At 46.0% G+C, this 26,650-nt stretch overlaps 1 protein-coding gene across 15 annotated transcripts in view; it reads right to left on the bottom strand.

Annotated features, from left to right (window-relative positions):
• Positions 1-212: 212 nt before the first annotated feature.
• Positions 213-26,650, bottom strand: part of LOC129822091 (histone-lysine N-methyltransferase MECOM-like) — a 184,540-nt gene continuing 158,102 nt past the window's right edge. For 2 of the 15 annotated variants that reach the window (XM_055880014.1, XM_055880029.1), the window contains 12 exons: positions 26,184-26,355; positions 25,634-25,814; positions 15,414-16,836; positions 15,123-15,213; positions 14,159-14,185; positions 10,338-10,504; positions 9,412-9,489; positions 7,091-7,260; positions 5,521-5,665; positions 3,084-3,323; positions 2,647-2,821; positions 213-2,417 (listed from right to left, as the gene is read on the bottom strand). In XM_055880014.1, coding sequence (XP_055735989.1) covers positions 2,283-2,417; positions 2,647-2,821; positions 3,084-3,323; positions 5,521-5,665; positions 7,091-7,260; positions 9,412-9,489; positions 10,338-10,504; positions 14,159-14,185; positions 15,123-15,213; positions 15,414-16,836; positions 25,634-25,814; positions 26,184-26,355 — 3,004 coding nt within the window. In that variant the 3' untranslated portion in view covers positions 213-2,282. The remainder of the gene's footprint in view (positions 2,418-2,646; positions 2,822-3,083; positions 3,324-5,520; positions 5,666-7,090; positions 7,261-9,411; positions 9,490-10,337; positions 10,505-14,158; positions 14,186-15,122; positions 15,214-15,413; positions 16,837-25,633; positions 25,815-26,183; positions 26,356-26,650) is intronic. The other 13 variants (XM_055880026.1, XM_055880025.1, XM_055880020.1 and 10 more) reach the window with 13 other exon arrangements.

Below are 26,650 nucleotides of genomic sequence, written 5' to 3' on the forward strand. Positions count from 1 at the left end.
GCTCTCTGTGCCATGGCCTGGGAAGAAAGGGGGGACCAGAGTTATCTCGCACTCGGAGGCCCTGGGAGAGCCAGGAGAAAGGGCCAGGTGTCTCTCTGACTCCCAGCTCTTATTTTAACACACTGTCTGGACAAGAGGGAGGGAGGGGGGAGGAAGGGGGCAGGGAGAGAGAGTCAGAGAGAGGAAGAGAAAGCCAGAGCACACATTTAATCCACATTGTAGTCCTTTATTTCTTAGTTGATCCTCCCACAGTATTGAATTGAATTGCATTACAGTTACATTGTAGAAAGCATTAAAACAAAAAGTACCTCCACTTGCTGATTACTTTTTTAAATGGATTATAAACAAAAACAACAACGACAAAAAACAAACAATCTGGTCCCTCAAAATGGGAGGATAAATGAATATAATCTGTTATTTATTATAGGTTTGGCACAAGGGATTAACATGGACTGAACGTCACACAAGCTTGCAGACCACCGTAGAAAACTGCCAGATACAGATCTATGAAGACCAATCATGCGATTATGAAGAAATTATACCTGGCATCTTTTTATTTGTTCATGTCTTTATAATGTTTGTTTTTTCCATTTACAATTGAATCAATAAATTGTCGTACAAAAAAACCCGAAGTAATATCTATTCATCATCAACCAGTTTCAATAGAAGAATAAAGAGTGAATGGTATGTTTAATACTATCCGGCACTCAAACGTCGTCTACAAACCCCATTGAGTTCTGGAGTAGGCCCCAGCGAGGAATCTACCCTTCGCTATGGGTAAGAGCAGTGCTATTCAGTAAACAAACTACAGTTTGCCAAGAAATAAATACAATTCTCAACATACAACAGCAATGACATCAACATCAACAACAATAAAAATGTAGAAAAAAACAACACAAGAAAACATGATTGTCTAAAAAATGAAAGACACATGAGGAAGGGGGTAGCTAACAACTAGCATTTAGGCTAATTAGTGGTATCGTTGGCCGACTACGATGAGTTTGGGGTTTCGGGAAGGAGGAGAGATGCCCTTTTTACTGTTTAACAACGATAATTCAACACTTGCTACTTTTTCAGAGTAAAAAAAAAAGATTGTGGTTTCTTTTTTACTTCCACTAAAATGACAAACTATTTAGATCCTTTCACAGAGAGTGCAGCAGGGTGGGACGGAGTGCAGCTTCAGAGCCGCAGTTTGCAGACACTCGTGTACAGTTCTGTGATTGTGCAGACACACGCAGCTATGCAAACTCTTTCTTGGGTTGTAAAACCAGTCCGATTTTTCTCCGTTTTCAATTTTTCTTTTGTTCTTCGTTCATCAACAATCTTGTCGTAATACGTTTGTAGCACCATCTTTCTTGGAGAGGTGAAGTTTATTTGGACCCAAGTTGTTATTCAGCCCCACCCTTCCAAGTATCCTAGCATTTATATAAGTACATGTTGATGGAAAACACCTGTTTATATCCAGGGGTTAAAGGGAATCATTCTCGTAACATATTTCACTGATACTCCAATTCAGCTGAGAAGGTCTGAAGCTGTGGTGCTGGGATGGCTAGGAGTGGCCAGGTATGCTAGGAGTGGCCAGGTATGCTAGGAGTGGCCAGGTATGCTAGGAGTGGCCATGTGGGGTTAGGTAGCTGTATTTTGGCATGGTAGGTCTAGGTAGGATTATGAGGTTCTAGGTGGAGCTAGGGATGCTTAGGTGTAGCCTGGTAAGATTAGGTAGGGCTATGTGGGGCTAGGTAGGGCCTGTACTCTGTACACATATCAAACCGTGGTTGGACCGCGGTCACGAATGGGTTCTCTAAATACAACCGACTTCACACTGAGGAAGACTGTTCTCAGCTGAGTGGACACATGAAATGCTCTAGCAATGTAACATCTAACAAAACCATCTCCATCATCCCTCCTACCAGCTGCCGCTGCTGTGCAAAACGTAAGAACTCAACAGAATAAATACAGCTATTATTAATTACCATTGTTATTTTCATCACCATAGTCAATAATCCCTATCATCATCGTTGTCGTTGATATTAAACATACTGACTCAATTGAAGGTCACAGAAGGGATGTTTGTTGGATCTCTTGGAGGGCTGGGCGGTTCTCTGTGGACGGTGACCCTGCACGTGTGTAAGGCATTCTGCTCAACAGTCAGATGGGCCGTGGTTCTGCTCAGCAGTCTGTGACGGGCCAAGGGCCAGGGGCCCCGCTGACGGACCCCAAGGCTTCTCAGTGCGATAGGTCGGGGTCGGGGGGTTAGGGGTCAGGGGTCAGGGATCACGGTATCATACATGGCTGAGGGACTGGATGGCACTGGACTCAGCAGCGGCCCGCGCCAGGCTGTGCCACATGGTGGCTGGTGTGTGGTTGGCTGGGTGGAGTGCGTCCTTGTCAGCCAGAGATAGTATCATGGCGTACGCCTGGGGAGAGGGAGAGGGACAGGTTAACTCCAATACACACCTAAAGTATACATACACACTCACACAAATACACCGCACATGCATGAGCACACACACACGGTTGCACATATACACCCCCCCCTCACAGTAGTGATTTGATTGCATACATTTTTATACTTTTTCATACATTATCATGTTACATGTCACACAAACAGGCACGCACACACACACACAACAAACACACACTTACCTGGGACTTGGATTTCCTGTACAGGGGCTGTTTGACAGCCTCAGGCAGGCTGGGGGAGCCGAAGGAGGTGCCGTCCCCGTCACTGAACTCACTGTCCTCCATCTTATGCATGTCAGAGAAGTGACGGATGTGATCCAGCGCAGAGTAGCTACTCTGATCCTCTTCCTCCTCATATCTGGAGAGGAGGGAGACAACCGAATCCCTGTCAACATTCAATTCAACTCAATTCAATTTCTCAACTGAACTTAAATCAATTAAATTGAACTAACTAAACTCAACTCAATTCCATTCAATGATCCCTCCAGGGGGTTTAAAGAATGGCAATATACTGTCACAATGTCTCAGCTTGGTACATATGCGTATGTGTCCATATATTTTAGTCTACATAGTTGCGTGAGTGGATATTTATGGTGGAGGCTAATCCCCATAACTCTTACCTCCTTGGGGAGGTCTTGCAGTTAAGCTCCAAATCGCTAGGGCCGTCAAATTCTATTTCGTTGTGTAGGATGTCACCATCTAGGTTGCCGGGGAGAGCTTCATCCCTAGGTTTCCCGTCAGCGTTGTTGCTCTGCTCCCCTTCCTCCTCCTCGGCGCCAAGCTCCTCCCCCTCCTCCAGGTCACATGACCCATGGCTGGCCACCAGGGGCTTCTCCTCCTCGATAGGACCACCGTTCAATCTAGGAGCGGAGACCAGGAAATACATGAGTAAAACCTAGCACATCACTAGCACAGTACTGCAAAAACTTTACATACACGCTCATGCTTGGCCATGTTGTACTTGCTGAAGCCAATTATACTCTTCTATCATTGCCATGCACCATACACTTATGGATACAAGGCTAACACACTCATTCTTACATAAAACTTTATAATGAAATGTGGTCTTGTATATTTTGGCCAGTCAGTCCCTGTAAGAGTCCCTCCTTCCTGAGTGAACAATGGGAGTAGAGAGAGGATAGAGAGCGAGTGGGTAGAGCAGCGTAGGGTGGAGCGGAGCGAGCCATGGCAGCTGAGCTGGGGCAGAGAGAGGCAGAGCCGGAATCCCGCTTGTCATCGCGTCTCGGGGGCCCCTCTGGGCACGGGCTCTATGAACGTCTCGCTGATCGCTGGAGCACTGAACAGCACCGCTCGTTCTCTCCCGTTGTTTATTTTCCTACTATCTCAGATTCATCTAATAGGCAAAATATTTAGCTGACAGGCCCATTTGGTGGGAGAGTTATGAGGGCCTTGCCAAGCGGCCCATTTCCCTGGTCCCCACGGAGAGAAAAGGCCCAGCTATCAAAACCTGACAGGGGTTTAATCTGTCGACTGTCTCTACAGCCTCAGGAAACCACCATTTGGTAAATCATCTGGAACCACATTAAGACTGATTCACTAATTACACTCCGGGATGTCTCTCGTCAGCTCCCAACTATGTCTTTTTCTAGAAGAGGCTAAGTCTGGCTGCGGACCCTAGTTATACACCCGCCAAAATCGCCTCGTAGATTAGAGGACCGTGAAGAGTCCAGGAAATGATAAATTTGAAGGAGAAGAAAAGCTGAGTTTGCAATGAGTCGAGAAGAAAAGGAGTGGGAGAATAATTGCATATTTTAGCACAATGGGGAGAATCTGCTATCCATGTCTAGCGTTTATCAGACTGGGGCGATTTTAGCGGGAATTGGACAGAGTTGAAAAGCAACGTGCCCCCTGGGTGGGACTGGGAGAGGGCCAGGGCTGCCAAGGTGGTAGTTGCCATGTCGTGTCGACATCGCAGCGCACTGCATAGCGAGACCAGCAGCGCCGGCCAAGACCAGAGCCTCCGTGATTAAGAAAACAGATCCGCTAATTACGCTTTCAAACGTGGTAATTTGCTGGGGATAAAGTATCTATCATAAGTAGTCAGGAGCGCCGCACTTTGAAAGGAAACACGGGCCGACCCCCTGACCCCACCTTCTCCGACTTTCTTCCTGTAGGCGGACATGTTGGTTCCAGATGTGGGAGCAAGTCGCTCACGGGCTGCAGGTCCCCCCCCCCCCCACACACACATCACTCTGACGCCTGCACCCACAACCCCTTTTTTACACAATCAAAAGAAAGTCAGAGATCTCTATCTCTACCTCCCTGATCAAACCCAAGGCACGTAAAAATAAGTCCGCCGACCTGTAGCCAAACCCCTATCCTGAAGTTGATCATAGTTTTACAAGAATTAATTTGCATAATCATCAGACATAATTGTATGCAAGGCCGATACCGGTGCACATGCACAGCCGAAAGTCAACAGTTGTAAAAAGCTCCTGCACGTTTCCAAATGTTGTAATTATCCCAGATGTCGTCAGTGATGATTGCTTGTTGCTTCGAACCTCCCTGGGCGACATGTTCATTAATACACACACGCTTGCACACACATGCACACACACACACGTACGCACACAGAAATGAATAAAGGCTGAAGTGCATCAGAATGCCGTAGCAGGCCAGGACAGAGAGGCCGTGTCCACCCATGTTTGTCTATAATCGTCTCCCTGTTAAGCCTCAAGCACTGAATATGTACTGCAGAAAAGCAGGCCTCTCGTTTGTGTGTGTGTGTGTGTGCATGTGTGTGTGTGCATGTGTGTGTGTGCATGTGTGTGCGCATGTGTGTGTGTGCTACAGAGGATAAGATGAATGATGAATGCATGTACTGTTTGTCAAAGCATTTCTTTTTTTACACACACATACATATAGTACATGTACATTCACACACACATACATATAGTACATGTACATTCACACACACATACATATAGTACATGTACATTCACACACACACATACATATAGTACATGTACATTCACACACACATACATATAGTACATGTACATTCACACACACATCCAGACAAAACACATTACTTACCCTTCCTCAGAATGGTCAGGGGACGGCTGGTTCTGGCCTGTGTTGCCGATAAAGTTTCGTATTTCGTTGAAGTAGGAGTCCTCTTTGTCGTCCAGGATGGCACTGCTGCTGTCCAGCTCTGACCGAGGGGAGGACGCAGCCGTGCCTACAGAAAGACAACATTATAATCAGTCACTTTTAATATTAATATTAAAAGAATACAATTAAGACCACAGAGACAGCCCCATTGGATTCTCCCTTTGGATGACAAGAAACTATTTGGAATCAGATACTTGACGAGAAACCAATCCCCCACTGGCCTGCATGGGGCACCAGTGTACCAGTATGTACTGAATCTCCTGTTGGTGTTGGACCAAGGCCTGCAGGAATAGCACCCTTACACTGGCCTTATTACCCGGAAGTAAAGCTACTGCGGGGTTGAGGTCCATTGTTCCATTTCATTTCAGTTCAATTTAGAATTTGAATTTTTGTGTACTTCCGGAATTGATATGGCAGTCCCTAACCCTGTACTCCAGTCTGTTTTTACCTGGCAGTACTCATCCCCAATATAGTACCAGGTAGAGAGTATAGTAAACATATATTTAAGCGAACCAATATTATATTGACACTAGGAGCTCAGACAGTGATGGGACCAAACGAATGAGTCTCTAGGTTTCCAGAGAACGCCATGCCAATATTTGCTTTAATAAGTGAATGTATCTGATCAACTAGACCAGCTCCCCAACCAGAACTTTACGATGGGCGTCTGGCCAGGTGTCTCCTGCTTGCCTCCACACTATCACACTCAACCAGCGATGATTTGTACCGCCAAAAAAGCTGCCGAGTCGTCGAACATTCAGAGCGCAATGGTATGGTGTTGTCGCAGAGACGGACGACAGATTCATTTAACCTCATTTCTTAGCTTCCCCAAATGCTTTCTTTAACCGTAAGTAAATTACATTAAACAGCTGGAGAATTTACGGAGGCAATTGAGGCTGAGTGAGTGAGTGCTCACACAGCATATAAATATATTTGAATCATCAGCAGTTTTGTTGGTCACCAGTTCATTTCAAGAAAGATAGACACACACACACTGTTGAATGCTCCCGCAGTTTTATTGCATAACGCTTGGACCCAAAAGAGTTTGTAAGGTTTGAAACATTCCACAATAAAACTGCGGGAGCATTAAAACGTGTGTCTGTCTTTCTTTCATGACATTATTTTTTGTATTTAGCTTTACAAACTGCACACCTCTGAGAACAAGCCATCTCGACCAGCTAGCTAAATCAAAGGTGAGCGAGGGTGAGAGAGACATGGCACGCGCTCAGCCATCCACATAAAGAGCTGGGAACATTTTCACACTGGGAGAAATTTTACAACATGATGTCACAATCATAGCGACTGAGAACTATTTCACGCTGGGAAGATTTTTACATGACACCCTGCACCTGCAAGTTACTGGATGTAGGTACACTACGACTACACAGGTTCATTTCCTAGGTTTCTGTAAAGCACTTTGTAACCAACTACTTATGTAACAAGGGCTTTATAAATCCATTTGATTGATTGATTGACTGAGAGGCTCTCTCACCTGAGAGGTTACCGTTCTCGTGCTTCTTGAGGTGACGGTCCAGGTTGGTCTGCTGGCCAAAGCAGCGGTCACACAGGTGACACTTGAAGGGCTTCTCCTTGTTGTGGATGTTGCGGATGTGGCGCTGCAGGTTGGAGGAGATGCTGAACGAGCGGTCGCAGTACTTACACCTGAGGAGACAGATAGGTAGGGGTCACTCCTAGAGGTCAAAGGTCAAAACAGATGGGACTCAAGTGGAACAATACAAATACACTACACACATGCTGGAGTAGATACAGTAAAATAATACAAGCAAAGAAAGACATAGGCCTTAAAGGGATACTTCAGGGTTTTGACAATGAAGCCCTTCATCTACTTCCCAGTGTCAGATGAACTAGTAAGGGTAAGGGAAAAGGGGATACCTAGTAAGTTGTACAACTGAATGCATTCAACTGAAATGTGTCTTTAACCCAACCCCTCTGAATCAGAGAGGTGCAGGGGGCTGCCTTAATCGACATCCACGTCATCGGCGCCCAGGGAACAGTGGGTTAACTGCCTTGCTCAGGGGCAGAATGACAGATTTGTACCTTGTCAGCTCGGGGATTCGATCCAGCAACCTTTTGGTTACTGGCCCAACGCTCCTACCTGCCAGATATCATTTCTATGTCTCTGTGTGCAGTTTGACGGAAGTTGCTGACTAGCGTTAGCACAATTGCTAACTAGTGTTAGTGCAATGACTGGAAGTCTATGGTAACTGCTAGCATGCTAGTAGATACCATATACTTTCTAGTCATTGCACTAACACTAGTTAGCATTGGCTCGTGAAACTACCTCTAACCTCCTTCATACTGGATGCAGAGACATACAGATGGTTTCCATGAGTTCATCTGACTCGGAAGTATGCCTTTAACAATCTCCACTATTCGAATGATACACACACACACACACACACACAAACACATACGTGCGTTCATGGACAGCCCCCGCCATCCCCCATTCTCTCTCTCTCTGACATGATGGAGGAGCTCGTTCAAGGTGAAACCAGCTCTGTCTCTTATCTCCTGCCAGCACAATACAAATCACATTCTTCTCTCACAAAACAGGCATGCAACAAATCTGTTTGAGCCTAGCCCCATCCACATCTGTTTGAGCGTAGCCCCCCCCCCCCCCCCTCCATGCAAAATTATACAAGATGATTACATCTTTACTTCTAGCTGGAATTAGCTCGGCCGATTGGCCGTCCCTCAGGAGCGCCCTGTTATCTTCCGCAGAGATCTTTAATGACGTGCCAGAGGGTAGAGGCTCAATCTATCAGGCTGCTGCAGAGGCCTGATGTCCTCCCCTGTGGTCAACTGGCCTCCCCTGGATTGAGTACTGTGTGTGTGTGTGTGTGTGTGTGTGTGTGTGTGTGTGTGTGTGTGTGTGTGTGTGTGTGTGTGTGTGTGTGTGTGTGTGTGTGTGTGTGTGTGTGTGTGTGTGTGTGTGTGTGTGTGTGTGTGTGTGTGTGTGTGTGTGTGTGTGCTCCGAGTCGCCCCCTCCGACATCACAGTCATTATTCCAGCTGCTACCCCTGGACATCTGCCCGTGCTCCTCGTCACCCTCATTTTTCACCAAACTTCCTTCTTTACCCCCCTCTCCCCTCTTATTCCCTCTCCCTGCCGCACCCTCCCCCCATCTTCAAGTTCAAACCCCCCTCCTGTCAACCAGACGTCGGCCACCATTTTTCATCAGGCAAATTATTTAGCAGAAGGATAATTGTTCCAGGCTTTTAATGGCGTAGGAAAACACACAAGAATGCTGCCCATAACTATGGACAGGAATTCTCTGGGAAAACATCCGTGTAGCAGCGGACTGGGTCTGATAGATGAACGATGGCTGTCTGGGAGGACTCGGTGTGTGCCTGATCATGTTCTCTGAGAAAGTGTGTGTATGTGTTTATGATTGTGTTCTTTTGTGTTTTTTTAATGGGTCTTTGTGTGTCTGTGTGAAAATGTGTGTAGTCTATCTGACAGACATTAACAGATGACTTATACTGTGATGAAAAAGCTGTCCTGTCTTTGTTGAGTATTGTCTGTGCTCGCGGGGTGAGACGAACTGACGTTAGAGGAGTGTTAGAGGGACATCATCCTTTCAGCACGGCATGATCACACTCCCTTTTCCCACATCCCTCATCCATGGCTGACCCTTCTTTAGGGCTGGGTATGTTTAGCACATGATGTGTGTGTGTGTGTGTGTGTGTGTGTGTGTGTGTGTGTGTGTGTGTGTGTGTGTGTGTGTGTGTGTGTGTGTGTGTGTGTGTGTGTGTGTGTGTGTGTGTGTGTGTGTGTGTGAGAGAGATTTACCTGTACGGTTGCTCTCCCGTGTGTGTCCTTAGGTGGCGGGTCAGGTTGGCAGACCGTGGGAATAGTTTACCGCAGTATCTGTGGGGTAGAGAACACCTCGTGTCACCATACATCTTAGATTCCAATTACCAGCAGAAAATGTATTCAAATGTATGCGACATATCTTAGAACATGCAGCATTAACAAAACAAAACTCACAATAGGAAAAACACCTTTTCACTACAAATCAAAATAGATTCAAAAGAATACCTGTTACTATGTCTCTATCAATGAACTGATAAAACCTGCTTGAGTGCAACATAATTTATACATTGTGTTATGGTTGCATAATTCCACTAACAACTAGCTATTTTAATATTAATGTCACTCCCACACTCAGCACTTGAAGCTAATGGAATGTGTGTGAGTAAGCTTATGTGTATAACGTAGCAGTGGGGAGGTGTACAGCAAACACACACAGCAAAGCGTTAGATCAAAGCACCGCCGGGGCCCCAAAGCCTCTCGTATTAATCTGCTAATCAGGGCCAACTCCCTGGGTAAACAGTGGGAGAAAGAGGGGGCCAAACACGGCCCTCACTGAGTAACACAGCACACGGTGTCACCTCAAAGGGTTGACACTGGCCAGCCATGGAAATGAACAAGAAGTTTGTCTCAAGGACATGGAATGGAAATAGGCCATTTTAACTTTTCAGGTTTAGGGTCTATTCCAATTCAATTCAATTCAATTTAATCAAATCCAACTCAATTCATGAATTTAGAAGTATAGAAATAGGAATTGAGCAAAACCATGGGACTTTCAATCAGAAAGTCACGAGGCCAAAACCAGAGATGACGTTTAGTGAAGACAAAAAAAAATATATACAGTTGGATAAAATCACCAAAACAACCTCTTGTACTATTTGCGCGTAGACGGTTTCCATGGTTACCTGCAGGTGTAGCGCTCCTTGCCCTTCCGCAGTAGCGTCTCGGGGAGGGCAGTGGGCGGAGCTCGGAAGTCAAACATGGAGGGGACGGAGCGCATCAGGTCACCTGACTCCGGGTTAAGCGAACCAAATGTCTCAAGCTTCTCCGCCATGTTCTCAATGGCCGACATCTGAGGAGAGACATATCACATGAATGGTCAGGAAAAACCTTTATTGAACCTTCATTTAACCAAGTAAGTCAGTCAGTAACACACCTTATTTCAATTGATCTCCTGGCAGGTTTCAGCATAGCTTCAGGGGCAACTTCTGGGATATGGGGCTGTATTACTGACTCCCTTGGTTGCACATCATTCCCTAACCTAATGTGTGGGCCTTAACCCAACAACAACAAAAATCCCATCAACAAAGGCAAACAGCAAACAACAAATAATCTCTAGGAACACTACTTACCAGTTTTAAGGTTAAATGTGTCCCTCGCTATCAAATAAATGTCTGAACGCAACTTTTGTCCGAGCCGCACCACATTCCTGCTGTACAGACAGTGGTAGATTACATGGTAGGAAGTGTTGAGTGAAGCAGCCCACTCTCTAACTAGGCAGGATTGTGGTGCCGTTCGGACAAAAGTTGCGTTCAGACATTTATTTGATAGCGAGGGACACATTTAACCTTAAAACTGGTAAGTAGTGTTCCTAGAGATTATAGATATGCCTTTGTTGACGGGAAAAAAACGTTGGGTGGAGCCAGACACATTAGGTTAGAGTTATTGTCCATCAATAATACAGTCCAATGTCCCAAAAGATCCCCCTAGTTGCCCCTGAAGGTAGTGGCAGCAGTGCATTTAAGCAGAACAGAGCAGAGGAGGCATGAGAGTTCTTCAGAGAGAAGCTCTGACTGGCATTGAGTTGAGAGACACCTTAAACCAAGGCTGTATTCAAACTAGGTCATATTGAAAATAGAAACCAATAGTGTACATTACACATCAGATCAGAGTATTATTGATTGTCTTTTCCAGGGCTGGTATTAGGGTATTGTATATGGGAATATTATGCAGCTTTATTCCACCACTACTGGTCAGTGGAAGTCAGGACAGGTGGTGTATGAATGTAATCAACTCTGTTTTACACACACACATCCACAGACATGCCCGCACACACATGCACGCACGCACACGCACGCACACACACACACACACACACACACACACACACACACACACACACACACACACACACACACACACACACACACACACACACACACACACACACACACACACACACACACACACACACACACACACACACACACACACACACACACAAACAAACAAACAGAAGGACTGTATACAATTTACTAATGAAGGCTAACATTTGCTTTCATCAAAAATGCTTAAAATCCTTGGAGAAACATCTACTTATCAGATGGTGTGTGTGTGTGTGTGTGTGTGTGTGTGTGTGTGTGTGTGTGTGTGTGTGTGTGTGTGTGTGTGTGTGTGTGTGTGTGTGTGTGTGTGTGTGTGTGTGTGTGTGTGTGTGTGTGCGTGCGTGCGTGCGTGTGTGTGTGAGAGAGAGTGATAGAGAGAATGTGTTTGTAAGGTGTGTGTGTGAGAGAAAGAAAAAGAGTGTGTTAATGTGTGTTTGTGTGCTTGCTTGCTCTATGTGTGTGTGTGTGTGCTTCAATGCTATACTTGTGTTTGTGTGTGTGTGCAGGGGCAGAGGAGTGATTCATGTCCACTGCTGGGCTGTAAACCATTCGGTGCACAATGCAGGCAGACAGCACATTTGTCAATTTGAAAGATGTTGACATTACTGATCAAGGGCCAGACACGGGTAATAATGATATCGCTGTGCTGAGAGGGGCGGGATGGGGGGATGGGGGAGGAGAAGAGGAAGGAGGGAAGGGGGGGGGACATCCCAGCAAGCCGCGGGGCCTGTCAGCCTATCTCGCGCAGGACAGCTTTTTTTTAAGGTGCCACAAATTTACATTATTTTGCGTGTATTGAATTGTTTGTGTGTTCCTTATTCTTATTTCAATAAGGCAACAAATCAGTGGTGATTGGGGTCCTCCAGGCAGCGCCACGGGTCCTGTTCACCGACTGACATTCCATCTCACTCTTCCAGCCCCTTGTCACTCTGAGACTTTACAGAGAGTGAGGGAGAGAAAGAGAGAGAGAGAAAGAGAGAGAGATTGAGAGAGAGAGAGAGTGAGAGATTGAGAGAGAGAGAGAGAGAGAGAGAGAGAGAGAGAGAGAGAGAGAGAGAGAGAGAGAGAGAGAGAGAGAGAGAGAGAGAGAGAAATTGAGAGAAAGTGAGAGGGAGAATGAGAGAGCAAGAGACAGACAGAGACAGAAAGAAAAAGAGCAAAAAGAGAACCGAAATGGAGAAACTGATCGATGATGAACGACCACAGACGTTACAGGCCAGGGCTGATTAAGAGTGAAGGCTGGGTGTAAAGTTCCGACTATGGGAGTATGTGGGGTGTCAGGTCCATTTGATTATGAATATGCCAATGCTCCGTGCCGTGAATCAAAGGCTCCCTCGTGAGGACGGGAACGGGAGGGGGAGGCGCGGGTGAAATGCTTCCCTATTTCTTGTGAATATGCAATATGTATTTCATTGGGGCTCTTTATGGGCATGGGGGCTAAAGCTCAGTTTGTTTCCCTCCTTGCTCAATGAGAGGCCATAACTCGCCCGCGCATTAGGAGCCCTAAAGCTGTCCGCCGTGTTGAGCCGGCGTGCAAGATAAGACACTTTAGTTTGAGAGCGAGAGGCTGAGGCTGAAACAGCTAGGCCCACCCTGGCTGTTCTTCTGTCTACTGAGGCAACCCTCCCTCTGGTACACACGGGTTCTCAGTCTTCTCTGGCTGTTCAGTTCACTTGTGTTCCTCCCTCGTTGAGAACTCTCTGTATTGTCTACTACCGGTGAGATAAGTCAGAATCAAAACAAACAGCTTTGAGATGTCATAGATTTGTAAATATTTTCAGTCAGGTTCACTAGAACTCATTTGATATAATACGGAGTGTGAGAGGTCTAATCGCGGGAACAAGGAGGATAAATGCCCACACATTTACTTAATTGTGATTCCCCCAAAATCCCCTTTAGATGTAACCTCCCCCCTTTCCTTCCTCCTTCTCCTCCTCCTCCTGCTCTGTCTGTGTGTCTGAACTTGCTTGTTGCTGTAGTGTCTCTGTGGGGCCAGCTGTTGATTAGTTATCTTCAGATGTCAGTGATGCTGAGAGCGCCTTAATTAGCTAGATGCATTCTCAATTGTTGATCTTATCTGGAAACAGATGTCAGAGGGAGGAACTCCCCCTCCCTCCCTGGGTCCCTAAGAGACTGTTACCCTCGCGCTGATACAGAGCAGTCCCCCCTGTCTTACCCACTCTGTGCCCATTCCAACAGCCCTGCATCACTCTCCAAATAAGCAAATATATATACAACCCTCAGTGCTGTTAGCAGTACAGGGTGGAACCCAGCTAGAAATCCCAGGCCTATCATGTGGACAAATGAGTGATTGTAAATTAATTTAAATGGGAATTTTCAGACATTTACAAGATTATTGTACTAAAATTTGTGAAAAAGCATATAGCTTGCAAGCTGAGAAAAGCATGTTGTTTTTAAAAACGGGTCTGAAATCCAGTGATAAGCAGTGATGGCTTATAAATGGCTGATGCCTGGTCAGTAGTTGCTGGTGATTGGCCAGAGCCATGCGTAGTCTGAGTGACATGGAGGGTGTTATGATGAGGACCCATACACACATGGGGGGGTCTGGGGGTTTAGGGGAGGCAGAAGCACAGAGACATGTAGGTGTAGATGAAACTTACCCAGGATCTCTGAACTGGCATACGAAACTGAGGGGCGGGACAGAAGGAAAAGAGCAGTCAGAACCAGGAAGTAGACCACGGATCAACAGCTTTTTATTGGACGCATATGGGCATTGGGTGGGGGGGGGGGGGGTGATGATGTCACAAGGGGTCAGGTGACTTGGTAACAAAACCCGAAAATGTCCAACTGTAAAAAAAAAAAATAATGAAAAGAGACCCCGTGGCCAGAGTGTTTCTGGGACTGATTTGTGTGTCCAGACATCGTAAAGTAATAAAGATGGCCTAAACGCTGTTACTGTTTCTACTGATAGGACACCTCATTAAGCCACGTGCCACGGCCATGTGGCGTTACAGAGCTAGAGACTGGTTCACAGTGTGGAAAGGGGACATAAATCAGACGACTCAAACAGCCAGTAAAAACCAGGCCTGAAACGGCCAGTAAAAACCAGGCCTGAAACGGCCAGTTAAAAACGCCAGGCCCTGAGAAAATGTTTTCACTTTTCCTATGGGCCAATTTTCACTGCTGGGAAGAGCGAAAGCATGAATGTCAACGCACGTCAATGCACACACACACACTGAGTCATGCTACACACGATAGAGAAATCACAGGCGGCGCAGAGTCCGGGGGCAAAATTCGGATACTTTAAAAGGGTATCATTTTTTATATTGTAGTCAAAGACACATATGTGAGAACTTTTCAGTTTATGCCCTTTTCAGTCTTCCACATTCTCCCACATCTGGTTCAGATAGCTGAGAACAGGACAGACCAGACCCAAATATGCTTTAGCATGGATCAGACTGAACACTGCCTCTGGTTCCCATCAGAACCAGACCACCTCAGACCACCCCCAGACCAACCCCATATCGCCTCACCCTGCCTGGGCCTCAGAAGCAAAGAGGGCCCCTGGTCTGGCAGTCCCTGTGAAGCAACAGCAACACTGAAATAGAACAGGACAGGACCTACCTGTGGATGGAAGAGGAAGCCGGGGGCGGGCCGCATGTACTTGTCTTTCAGAGCCTCAAACGGATCGGTCATCTTCCTCTTCTCAACCCTGCTAATATTACAACTCTATCAGTTCTTAGACACCGACACTCTCAAAGACATTCACATCCAACAATATAGGAAAAGGTACTTATAGGAAGGTAAAGACACATATTGCTAACACAGAATGTAAAAACACACAACAGGTCTAAATGAGACTGATAGTGTTTTATGCTTATACTGGTGAGGTTCAGTTCTAGAGATTCACAGTACCTGTAGATGGGGTCCATGAACAAGGGGGTGGGCCTGGCGTGCTGCAGAGAGGTGTCGGTTTTAGGTAGCTCCATGCCTGCCTTGTCTTCTCCAAACACGTGGATCTTCTTTGATTCCTCCCCCCGGGGGGCGTGGCTACTGCTGCGGTTCCTGGTGCCGCCCATGCTCAGATCCAGCGGCTGGTCCTGATTGGTGGAACGTGTGGAGACCTCCGGTTTGGATTTGGAGACGGGGGCGAAGGGGGCGAGGACCTTCTCCTCCTGCTTGCGCTTTGTGGTAAGGTCAAAGGGCGACTCAGAGGTCCTGCTCTGGCGCTTCTTGGAGGGTTCGTCAGGTGGGGACTGGGGCTCCCCCTTTAGGCCTGGAGGTCTGAGCTCTCTCTCTGGGAAGGGGTAGACGGGTGGGGAGAAGGTTGGAAAGAAGGGAAGGGGGAACATGGAGGGGTAGGGCAGGGCGCCTACCTTCTTGTCCTGCAGGCCCGCCAGCCCCGTGGAGCCAAAGTACCTCTCAGCGATGGAGGCGATGGCCTTGATGGAGTCATTGACCGCCCCTGAGACAGCCGTGTGCTCGTCCAGCGAGGGCGGGAACAAGGCGGGGCTACCTTGGAACTCCTTAGTGTGGTTACTGATCAGGGTGGTGGGGCTCTGGGGGCCTCTGCCCGCCTTCCTTTTGGGCCCTTTCCCGTTCTCCCGGGGTGCCCTCTCCCGCTGGCCTTCGCTTTCCATGTCGCTCTCCAGCTCCGAGCCTGACGTGGTATCCAGGTCGCTCCCACTGGGAGTGCTTACGTCATCCAGATCGCTGCTCTCCGATTGGCTGCTCATCTTGCCGCCGCTGTGCCTCTGCTTGGAGGAGGAGCCATGGGACTGTCGCTGCTCTGTCCCCTGTGGCTGCTCGCTACCGGGCAATGCCTCCTTGCGGAGGGTCTTGAGCAGTTCTCTGGCCTCCAGGGCTCCGGGGCTAGGCGACAGGAGGGGGCTCTTGATGTGCTCCATACCGGGACCTAGGGGCCGTCTGACTGGGGAGGTGGCCGGGATGAGAGGGGGCCGGTGGTACAGTCCAGAGGAGAACAGACCCGGGAAGCTGAAGGGGAAGCCAGGGGCAGTCGGAAATGTCAGGCCGCTGTGGTGCCGGTTCCCAAAGTAGTCTGCCAGGCTGGCGCTGCTGTGCCCCATCCCACCCATAGCGGCCTTGTCCATGGCACCAGGGACACCGGGGAGGGACATGCCTTGGGCATGAGCGAACAACCCCCCTGCCGTGAAATGGTTTTTGCCCTCACAGAAGCGCCGGTGCTTGTTGAGGGAGGAGGTGGTGCTGAACATCTGGCCACAGTCTTTACACTTGATCTGGGTACGGCAGTCGGCGTGCATGCGCTTGTGGCGGCACAGGTTGGAGAACTGCGTGTAGGACTTGTGGCACACCTCGCCTGCAGGGAGAGGGAGACAGACACGGGGCACTCAGAGGCATGTCCAACATCACAAACACATATCTCTGAGAGTACATCTCTGACCATAAGAGCCAAGAGTTTTCCCTATGATCCAGTAGTCAGGAAGACCTCCAGGCTTTAGTCGTGACACTACACATGCATTTCAGAAAGGGGGACTACAGTACATGAGAGACCAGCTGGGTGTAAGATGTCCTAGTCTGAGAATGTTATTTCAGTGAGGTGAAGGGGGAATGAGATGAGACATCAGATCCTGGCATTGTCATGGGGCTTTGTTCCTCTGGGCTGAGACCGAGTCAGTGGAACCCATCACCTGCACATCAAACACAGTGCACCTCCAGGAATTGTACTCCAAGGAGACCGTAAACAAACACACACACAGGTACACACGTACACGTACATACACACGTGTGCACACAGACATGCATACACAATAGATATTCATATAACTCACAATAGACAAAAACACACACATGAGCACACATACACACACATATACACACACACACATAGATATGCAGACACATTCAAAGATATTAAAATATCACATAACACATGACACACACACACACACACACACACACAGAGAGACTCACTTGCAGACACACGGTACAATGGCTCTATTTTGAGCCTGTGAAGGAAGCAGAGTTGAATGAATCCTATCCTGCAGGTCCGGTTCCCAGGGACAGGGCTCACGTCCTCCGCTGCCCACCTCCCCCCTCACTCCCTACTGGCCGAGTCCCCCTCACCCTCTCCCTGTCAGCTAGCTCACTGTAACCTTCTCACAGTCCCACAGTCCCTTCTCTGTCTGACTCCACCCTGCTATGTGGCAGACCACATTGTTGAACAGAACATAGTGGCTAGACCAGGGATCTCCAACAGGTCTCCAACAGGTCTCCAACAGCTACCAGTAGCCCACAGCCCACATATGTGTAGTTCGCCAAACAATTCTGAAAGTACATGCAATTTTTCACCGAAAACTGTGATAAACAAATCTCACAAGTATCAGACACCACAAGCTCCCAGCTACTATCTAATCAACGCAACATTGACATTATCCCACCCTTGGTGAGCAACTATTGGCTTAAAAATCAAAACCTAACACAATATCTGCCAATTAATTTCCAGCAATATTGCCCCATCTGTCTATGTGGTTCGCACGTTTGTCTGTCACTCCGTGTGTATCCAGTTGATGTGATAACCATCTTGTGGGTTGACAGAAATACTTTCCCTAAAACCTTCTCAATTAAATGTTAAATACAAAGTAGGTTTACCTGGCAGAAGTATATAATGAGTAAGTATATAATTTGTATCTATTATTTGCTATTTGCAAATTTTCCATGAAATGAGCAACAGCAGTACAGAACCATCATTCCTCACTCGCTAGACGCACAATTAATGACTCCGGAGGGGATGACTGCCATTTTACGGGCTCCTAACCAGCTGTGCTATTTAATTTTTTTTCTTCACATTTTTTGTAACTTGTAAGAATTTGTCGACGAATAGTTAAACCACCACTTCCCTCCGTATTATTGGCCAACGTGCAATCATTGGGAAACAAACTGGACGATCTACGATTAAGACTATGCTACCAACGGGACATTAAAAACTGTAATATTTTATGTTTCACCGAGACGTGGCTGAACGACGAAAGAGCTAGCTGGCTTCTCCATGCATCGGCAGGACAGAGCAGCTACGTCTGGTAAGACGAGGGGCGGGGGTGTGAGTCTATTTGTCAATAACTGCTGGTGCGCGATGTCTAATATTAAAGAAGACTCAAGGTATTGCTTTCCCGAGGTAGAATACCTCATGACAATCTGTAGACCACACTATCTACCAAAAGAGTTCTCATCTATATTATTCATAGCCGTCTATTTACCTCCACAAACTGATGCTGGCACTAAGACCGCACTCAACGTGCTGAATAAGGCCATAAGCAAGCAATAAAATGCTTATCCAGAAGCGGCGCTCCTAGTGGCCGGGGACTTTAATGCAGGCAAATTTAAATCCATTTAACCTCATTTCTATCAGCATGTCACATGTGCAACCAGAGGGAAAAAAACATTAGACCACCTTTACCCCACACACAGAGATGCATACAAAGCTCTCCCTCATCCTCCATTTGGCAAATTTAACCATAATTATATCCTCCTGATTCCTGCTTACAAGCAAAAACTAAAGCAGGAATTGCCAGTGACTTGCTCAATACGGAAGTGGTCAGATGTTGTGGATGCTACGTTACAGTACTGTTTTGCTAGCACAGACTGGAATATGTTCCGGGATTTACCCAATGGCATTGAGGAGTATACCACCTCAGTCACTGGCTTCATCAATAAGTGCATCGGCAATGACGTCCCCACAGTGACCATACGCACATTTCCCAACCAGAAACCATGGATTAAAGGCAACATCCGCAACGAGCTATAGGCTAGAGCTGCCACTTTCAAGGAGCAGGACACTAATCTGGACGCTTATAAGACATTCCTCTATGCCCTCAGATGAACCATCAAACAGGCTAAGCGTCAATACAGGACTAAGACTGAATCCTACTACACCGGCTCTGATACTTGTCGGATGTGGTAGGGCTCGAAAAATATTATGGACTACAAAGGGAAACCCATCCCCGAGCTTCCCAGTGACGCGAGCCTACCAAGTGGGGCTAAATGCATTTTATGCTTGCTTCGAGGCAAGCAACACTGAAGCATGCATGTGTTCCGAACGACCGTGTGATCACTCTCTGTAGCCGATGTGAGCAATACCTTTAAACAGGTCAACATTTACAAAGCCACGGGACCAGACGGATTACCAGGACGTGTACTTGAAGCATGCGTGGACCAACTGGAAAGTGCCTTCACTGACATTTACAACCTCTCCCTGACCGGGTCTGTAATACTTACATGTTTCAAACAGACCACCATCGTCCCTGTGCCCAAGAAAGCGAAGGTAACCTGCCTAAATGATTACAGCCCCGTAGCACTCACGTCGGTAGCCATGAAGTGCTTTGAAAGGCTCGTCATGGCTCACATCAACACCATCATGCCAGAAACCCTAGACCCACTCCAATTTGCATACTGCCCCAACAGATTCACAGATGACGCAATCTCAATCGCACTCCACACTGCCCTTTCCTACCTGGACAAAAGGAACACCTATCTGAGAATGCTGTTCATTGACTTCAGCTCAGCATTCAACACCATAGTGTCCACAAAGCTCATCACTAAGCTAGGAACCCTGGGACCTAAACAAGTCCCTCTGCAACTGGATCCTGGACTTCCCGATGGGCTGTCCCCAGGTGGTAACGGAAGGCAACAACACATCTGGCACGCTGATCCTCATCACTGGGGCCCATCAGGGGTGCGTGCTTAGTCCCCTCCTGTACTCCCTGTTCACTCACAACTGCATGGCCAAGCACGACTCCAACACCATCATTAAGTTTGCTGACGACACAACAGTGTTAGGCCTGTTCACCAACAACGATGAGACAGCCTATCAATGTCAGCAAGACAAATGAGTTGATCGTGGACTATAGGAAAAGGAGGGCCGAACAGGCCCCCATTAACATTGACGGGGCTGAAGTGGAGCAGGTCGAGAGTTTCAAGTTCCTTAGTGTACACATCACCAACGAACTATCATGGTCCTAACATACCAAGACAGTTGTGAAGAGGGCACGACAACACATTTTCCCCCTCAGGAGACTGAAAAGATTTGGCATGGGTCCACAGATCCTCAAAAAGTTCTACAGCTGCACCATAGAGAGCCTCCTGACCATATGCATCACCGCCTGGTATGGCAACTGCTTGGCATCCGACCGTAAGCCATAAGGCCCAGTACATCACTGGGGCCAAGCTTCCTGACATCCAGGACCTATATACTAGGTGGTGTCAGAGGAAGGCCCCAAAAAATTTCAAAGACTCCAGTCACCCAAGTCATAGACTGTTCTCTCTGCTACCGCACGTCAAGCGGTACCGGAACGCCAAGTCTAGGACCAAAAGGCTCTACCCCCAAGCCATAAGACTGCTGAACAACTGAACAAATGGCCACCCAGACTTTTTACATTGACCCCCCCACCCTCTTGTTTTTACACTGCTGCTACTCGCTGTTTATTATCTATGCATAGTCACTTTACAAATGACCTCGACTAACCTGTACCTCCGCACATTGACTCGGTACCGTTACCCCCTGTATAGAGCCTCGTTATTGTTATGTAATTGTCTTGTGTTACTTTTATATATATATATTTTTTTTTCACTTGAGATTATTTAGTAAATATTTTCTTAACTCTATTTCTTGAACTGCATTGTTTGATAAGGGCTTGTAAGTGTGGCAGGGTAGCCTAGTGGTTAGAGCGTTGGACTAGTAACCGAAAGGTTGCAAGATTGAGTCCCCGAGCTGACAAAGTAAAAATCTGTCGTTCTGCCCCTGACCAAGGCAGTTAACCCACTGTTCCTAGATTGTCATTGAAAATAAGAATGAGTTGTTAACTGACTTGCCTAGTTAAATAAAGGTAAAATAAAAAAGTAAGTGTTTCACCTTTTGAATTCGGTGCATGTGTCAAATAACATTTGATTAAAGGGGAATTATACAAAATAAAAAAAATGTTGTAGTTTTCTTCCAGACCAAAAAAAGGTCTTCTGAGTAGCTTGTGACATGGCTCTCATGCTAGAAACGGTGGAGACCCCTGGGCTAGACGATAGCTAGATAAAAAGAAACAGTCATATAGAGATCATATCTATACATACCGTAGCTAATAGTCATTCTGTTTCATATTCTCTATTGAAATTCTCTATTTCTACATTCTTTATTCTACATTGGCATCCGTAAAAATGGAAAGTGGATGAAATTTGGATATCAAAACATACTCTTAAATAATATGTATGATATTGAATAATATTGCAATCTATAACTTTATATTGATTCAAATATTTACTCATCATACAGTATGTGGTCTAAAGGTGCTTGTTTTTTCATATGGTGGTATGGAAATGAATTGGGAATCTTGGGTAAGACAATGACGTGCATACCTTGCTGTAATAATTAATGTTCTTCGAATCCTGGGCAAAGATCTCAGAATGAATGATTAAGTCTTTGAAGGAGTCAACGTCGTAATTGATCAAGAGATGTTGAGTCTAGGCGTAAATATTTGATGCGCCTGAGGCTCGTTGGCTAACGTGGGTGTTGTTATCAGTTTCCTCTCTGTTGTAGAACGAGTAGAAACAGTGGCTGTAAATCACACACTCCTGACATTTACAGACTTACAACAGACACACATGACACACAGGGTGTGAGGGACCTGATCCACTCCACACGTGTGTTTTGTCAGCTCACCATAAACTGTAACTAAATATTATAAACACATTCCTGTGAAGAGCAGCTTTGAGTAAGACAGCCCCAGTGTCTGAATGAATGATTATGGCCAGAGTGGTCTCCAGAAAGCCACCAGCATAGGCTTTCCACCTTGTTACACACACACACACACACACACATGCATGCACACACACCCACATAGGCATGGACACAAGCAAGCATGTAAGTGGACACACACATGCACACAGACAAACATATGCACAGGCACACACACATGGACACACACACATCACATGGACACACAAACATGGACACACACACACACACGTATTCAATACAGTAAGCTGACCGATGTTGTTCACACAGGCAAACCAACACGGAGGACGGACACACACATGGTCTCTAACACATCTGTCAGGGCAGAGGGTGTTCTGTCTTTTTTCAGTCTTTAGCTGTTTTTAAACCTGCATATTTTCAACTGATTACTGCAAATGGACTCCCATTTGGAGCACAGTGGAGGGGACATGTGGTTGCTATTTGTGTGGAATGGTGCGTTTGGAGGGGGAGGCAAGGGAGGGGGGAGATGAGGGTCCGCAGGCGGACACAGCCCTTCTGCCCTGTGTGTGGGGTCACCGTGCGGGGTCACGGAGCTGGGGTCAAAGGGTGAAGGTCATTGTGCTTTGGTGTGTGAGGTGAAAGATTGAGAAATCATTATTAGGGCCAGGAAATTCTCCTGACTACTTCACTTAACAAGGAAAAATAGGTTTTCTCTGAAAAGCAAAACTGGGGTCTGGTCAATATGTGTTGTGGTTGTGGTTGTAATGTTAGACCACAGGGGTTGGCATTTACAGGGAGTGTGAGAGAGAGTGGGGTCAAAGATAGGAGCTCTGGGGTCAACGGAGGGGAGTTTACGGCTGGTTGAACAGGTCAATGTTTGGGACAACAGTAGGGTTAAAATGTGAGGTCATAGTGTGAGGTCATTGCTAGGGGTCACTGGGTCAGCATGGTGTGTGGTTGCTGAGATGGGGGAATGGGACACGTACTGCTATTAACAGAAATAGCACTCCCCTGTGACTACAATTCCTGTGGAATGAAAAATGTTATGCTCTCCTTTTGCAATCTTGTAGATTATAGATATAGTATGTACATATTACCACAATCAACATGACACTTTCAAAATGAAGTCAGTACCATTCAAAATATCATACATGAAATGTATAGAATTAATCCTACTATCACAACATATTATATTCAATGATATTCAAACTTTATAGATAATAAATAATACCAAATAATATTAATTAATATTAAAGTGTTACTGATTGGAATTTTTTTTATGACTTAAAGTACTGATATTTAAAGGGGCATTTGACCCTAAAACCACTTGTTCATATATTTCTCATCAGTGTACCGTTAATATGGTTTTAAAATATTATATTGCACATATACAGTACCAGTTAAAAGTTTAGACACACCTACTCATTCAAGGGTTTTTCTTTATTTTTACTATTTTCTATATTGTAGAATAATAGAGAAGACATCAACACTATGAAATAACACATTTGGAATCATGAAGGAATCAAAAAGGTGTTAAGCAAATCAAAATATATTTTATATTTGAAATTCTTCAAACTAGCCACCCTTTGCCTTGATGACAGCTTTACACACTCTTGGCATTATCTCAACCAGCTTCATGAGGTAGTCACCTGGAATGCATTTCAAGGTGTGCCTTGTTAAATGTTAATTTGTGGAATTTCTTTCCTTCGTAATGCGTTTGAGCCAATCAGTTGTGTTGTGACAAGGTAGGGGTGGTATACAGAAGATAGCCCTATTTGATAAAATATCAAGTCCATATTATGGAAAGAACAGCTCAAAATAACAAAGAGAAACAACAGTCCATCATTACTTTTAGACATGAAGGTCAGTCAATACAGAAGGTTTCAAGAACTTTGAAAGTTTATTCAAGTGTAGTCGCACAAACCATCAAGCGCTATGATGAAACTGGCTCTCATGATGACCGCCACAGGAAAGGAAGACCCAGAGTTACCTCTGCTGCAGAGGATAAGTTTATTACAGTTACCAGCCTCAGAAATTGCAGCCTAAATAAATGCTTCACAGAGTTCAAGTAACAGAACATCTCATCATCAACTGTTCAGAGGAGACTGCGTGAATCAGGCTTTCATGGTCGAATTGCTGCAAAGAAACCACTACTAAAGGACACCAATAATAAGAAGAGACTTGTTTGGGCCAAGAAACACAAGCAATGGACATTAGACCAGTGGAAATTTGTCCTTGATCGATGAGTCCAAATTGGAGATTTTTGGTTCCAACCGCCGTGTCTTTGTGAGACACAGACTAGGTGAACGGATGATCTCCGTTTCTGTGGTTCCCACCGTGAAGAATGGAGGAGGAGGTGTGATGGTGTGGGGGTGCTTTGCTGGTGACACTGTCAGTGATTTATGTAGAATTCAAGGCACACTGAACCAGCATGGCTACCACAGCATTCTGCAAAAATACACCATCCCATCTGGTTTGCGCTTAGTGGAACTATCATTTGTTTTTCAACGGGACAATGACCCAACACACCTCCAGGCTGTGTAAGGGCTATTTGACCAAGAAGGAGAGTGAGGGAGTGCTGCATCAGGTGATCTGGCCTCCCACCGTGAAGAATGGAGGAGGAGGTGTGAAGTGTGGGGGTGCTAGAATACCTGTGTTTACTTCCTGGAAATGTCACCCGGCCTCAACCCAATTGAGATGGTTTGGGATGAGTTGGACCGCAGAGTGTAGGAAAAGCAGCAAATAAGTTGTAAAAGCATTCCAGGTGAAGCTGGTTGAGAGAATGCCAAGTGTGTACAAAGCTGTCATCAAGGCAAAGGGTGGCTACTTTGAAGAATCTAAAATATAACATATATTTTGATTTGTTTAACACTTTTTGGGTTCCTATATGATTTCTTATGTGTTATTTCATTGTGTTGATGTGTTCTCTATTATTCTACAATATAGAAAATAGTAAAAAATAAAGAAAACCCATTGATTGATTAGGTGTGTCCAAACTTCTGACTGGTACTGTATGTACAAGCCTCATAGCTATTATAATAGAATACCTGTGTTTACTTCCTGGAAAAGTGTCATGATTATGCAAAATGAATCCTATTGAGATGTTTTGCTCTTGCTTGATTTTGGGCTTCAGGAGAATGGAAGCAATATATCTTCAAAACTTGAATGTTTTCTTTGACTGTATCAAAAGTGGACTAATGAAGCATATATGAAGAAATGGTTTTCAAGTGAAATTCCTTTTAAAACAATTAGAGGGTCAAAGTCGGTATGGGACTGCTTTATAATCTATCATGTAGTAACTAACATGTCGACTAGTATTATGACCAGGTAAGAACATAAGAGACGGGGCGTTTTAGCGATTTTTCTAAATGAGTTCCAACAAGCTCGTAGAATATGTGGAAAAAGCGTGCAGACTTACATATGAAGGGTCTGAGTGACTTACATATGAAGGGCTTGACACTGCTGTGGATGTGCTTGTGCTGTTTCAGGCCAGAGGACGTGGCAAAGGTCTTCCCGCAATCGGGACAGGCGTGAGCCCGCGCCCCCACGTGCTGCGAGCGGATGTGCCTCTGCAGGTTACTGGGGTCTGTGAACACCTGCTGGGGGGGGGACGAGGGGACACACGGGGGGGTCACCCATCTGCGACTATGGATGCGGTACATGTATGAGCTGCATGCACACACTTGATCACACATTCAATAAAACTCAAAATATAATCTAATACAGGGCACTCAATCCGTGCTCCTGGAGAGCTACCCTCCTGTAGGTTTTTGCTCCAACCCCAGTTGTACCTAACCTAATTCAGTTTATCAACCAGCTAATTATTACAATCAGGTGCGCTACTGTAGGGTTCGAGAGAAAACGTACTGAATGGTACTGTAGCTCTCCAGGAACAGGGTTGGAAAGCCATGCTCTAGTAACATACACGTGAACCCACACCCACCTACCCCACCCAAACACAACTGTACCTTTGAGCAGGTACATGACTGTACCTTTGTGCAGTTTTCACATTCGTAGTGCTTGCCACTGTCATGTGACATCTGATGACGAATCAGGTTGGATTTCCAGTTGAAGGCCTTGGGGCACTGGTCACACTTGTAATCCCTCTCCTCTGAGTGAGACAGAGAGTGAGCTTCCAGACTGCAGGAGAGACGGACAGACAGACAGACAGACAGACAGACAGACAGACAGACAGACAGACAGACAGACAGACAGAAAGAAAGACAGACACAACAACATTATTACAACACTGCGTCACTAGCCTCTCAACTAAAAACAACCCGATGATGTAAAAGGGGAGTAAAATGAACAAAGTGTGCAAACAAAGACCTTGCCCAGGATCAACAATAGTTCAAATGACACTGTCACCGTTCACTACAATATTATCATCAAGACTATAACTATAGATTCAAGTTGATGTGCAGTTGATGTGCAG

Source organism: Salvelinus fontinalis, chromosome 24 (assembly GCF_029448725.1).
Source record: "Salvelinus fontinalis isolate EN_2023a chromosome 24, ASM2944872v1, whole genome shotgun sequence".
NCBI lineage: Eukaryota > Metazoa > Chordata > Actinopteri > Salmoniformes > Salmonidae > Salvelinus > Salvelinus fontinalis.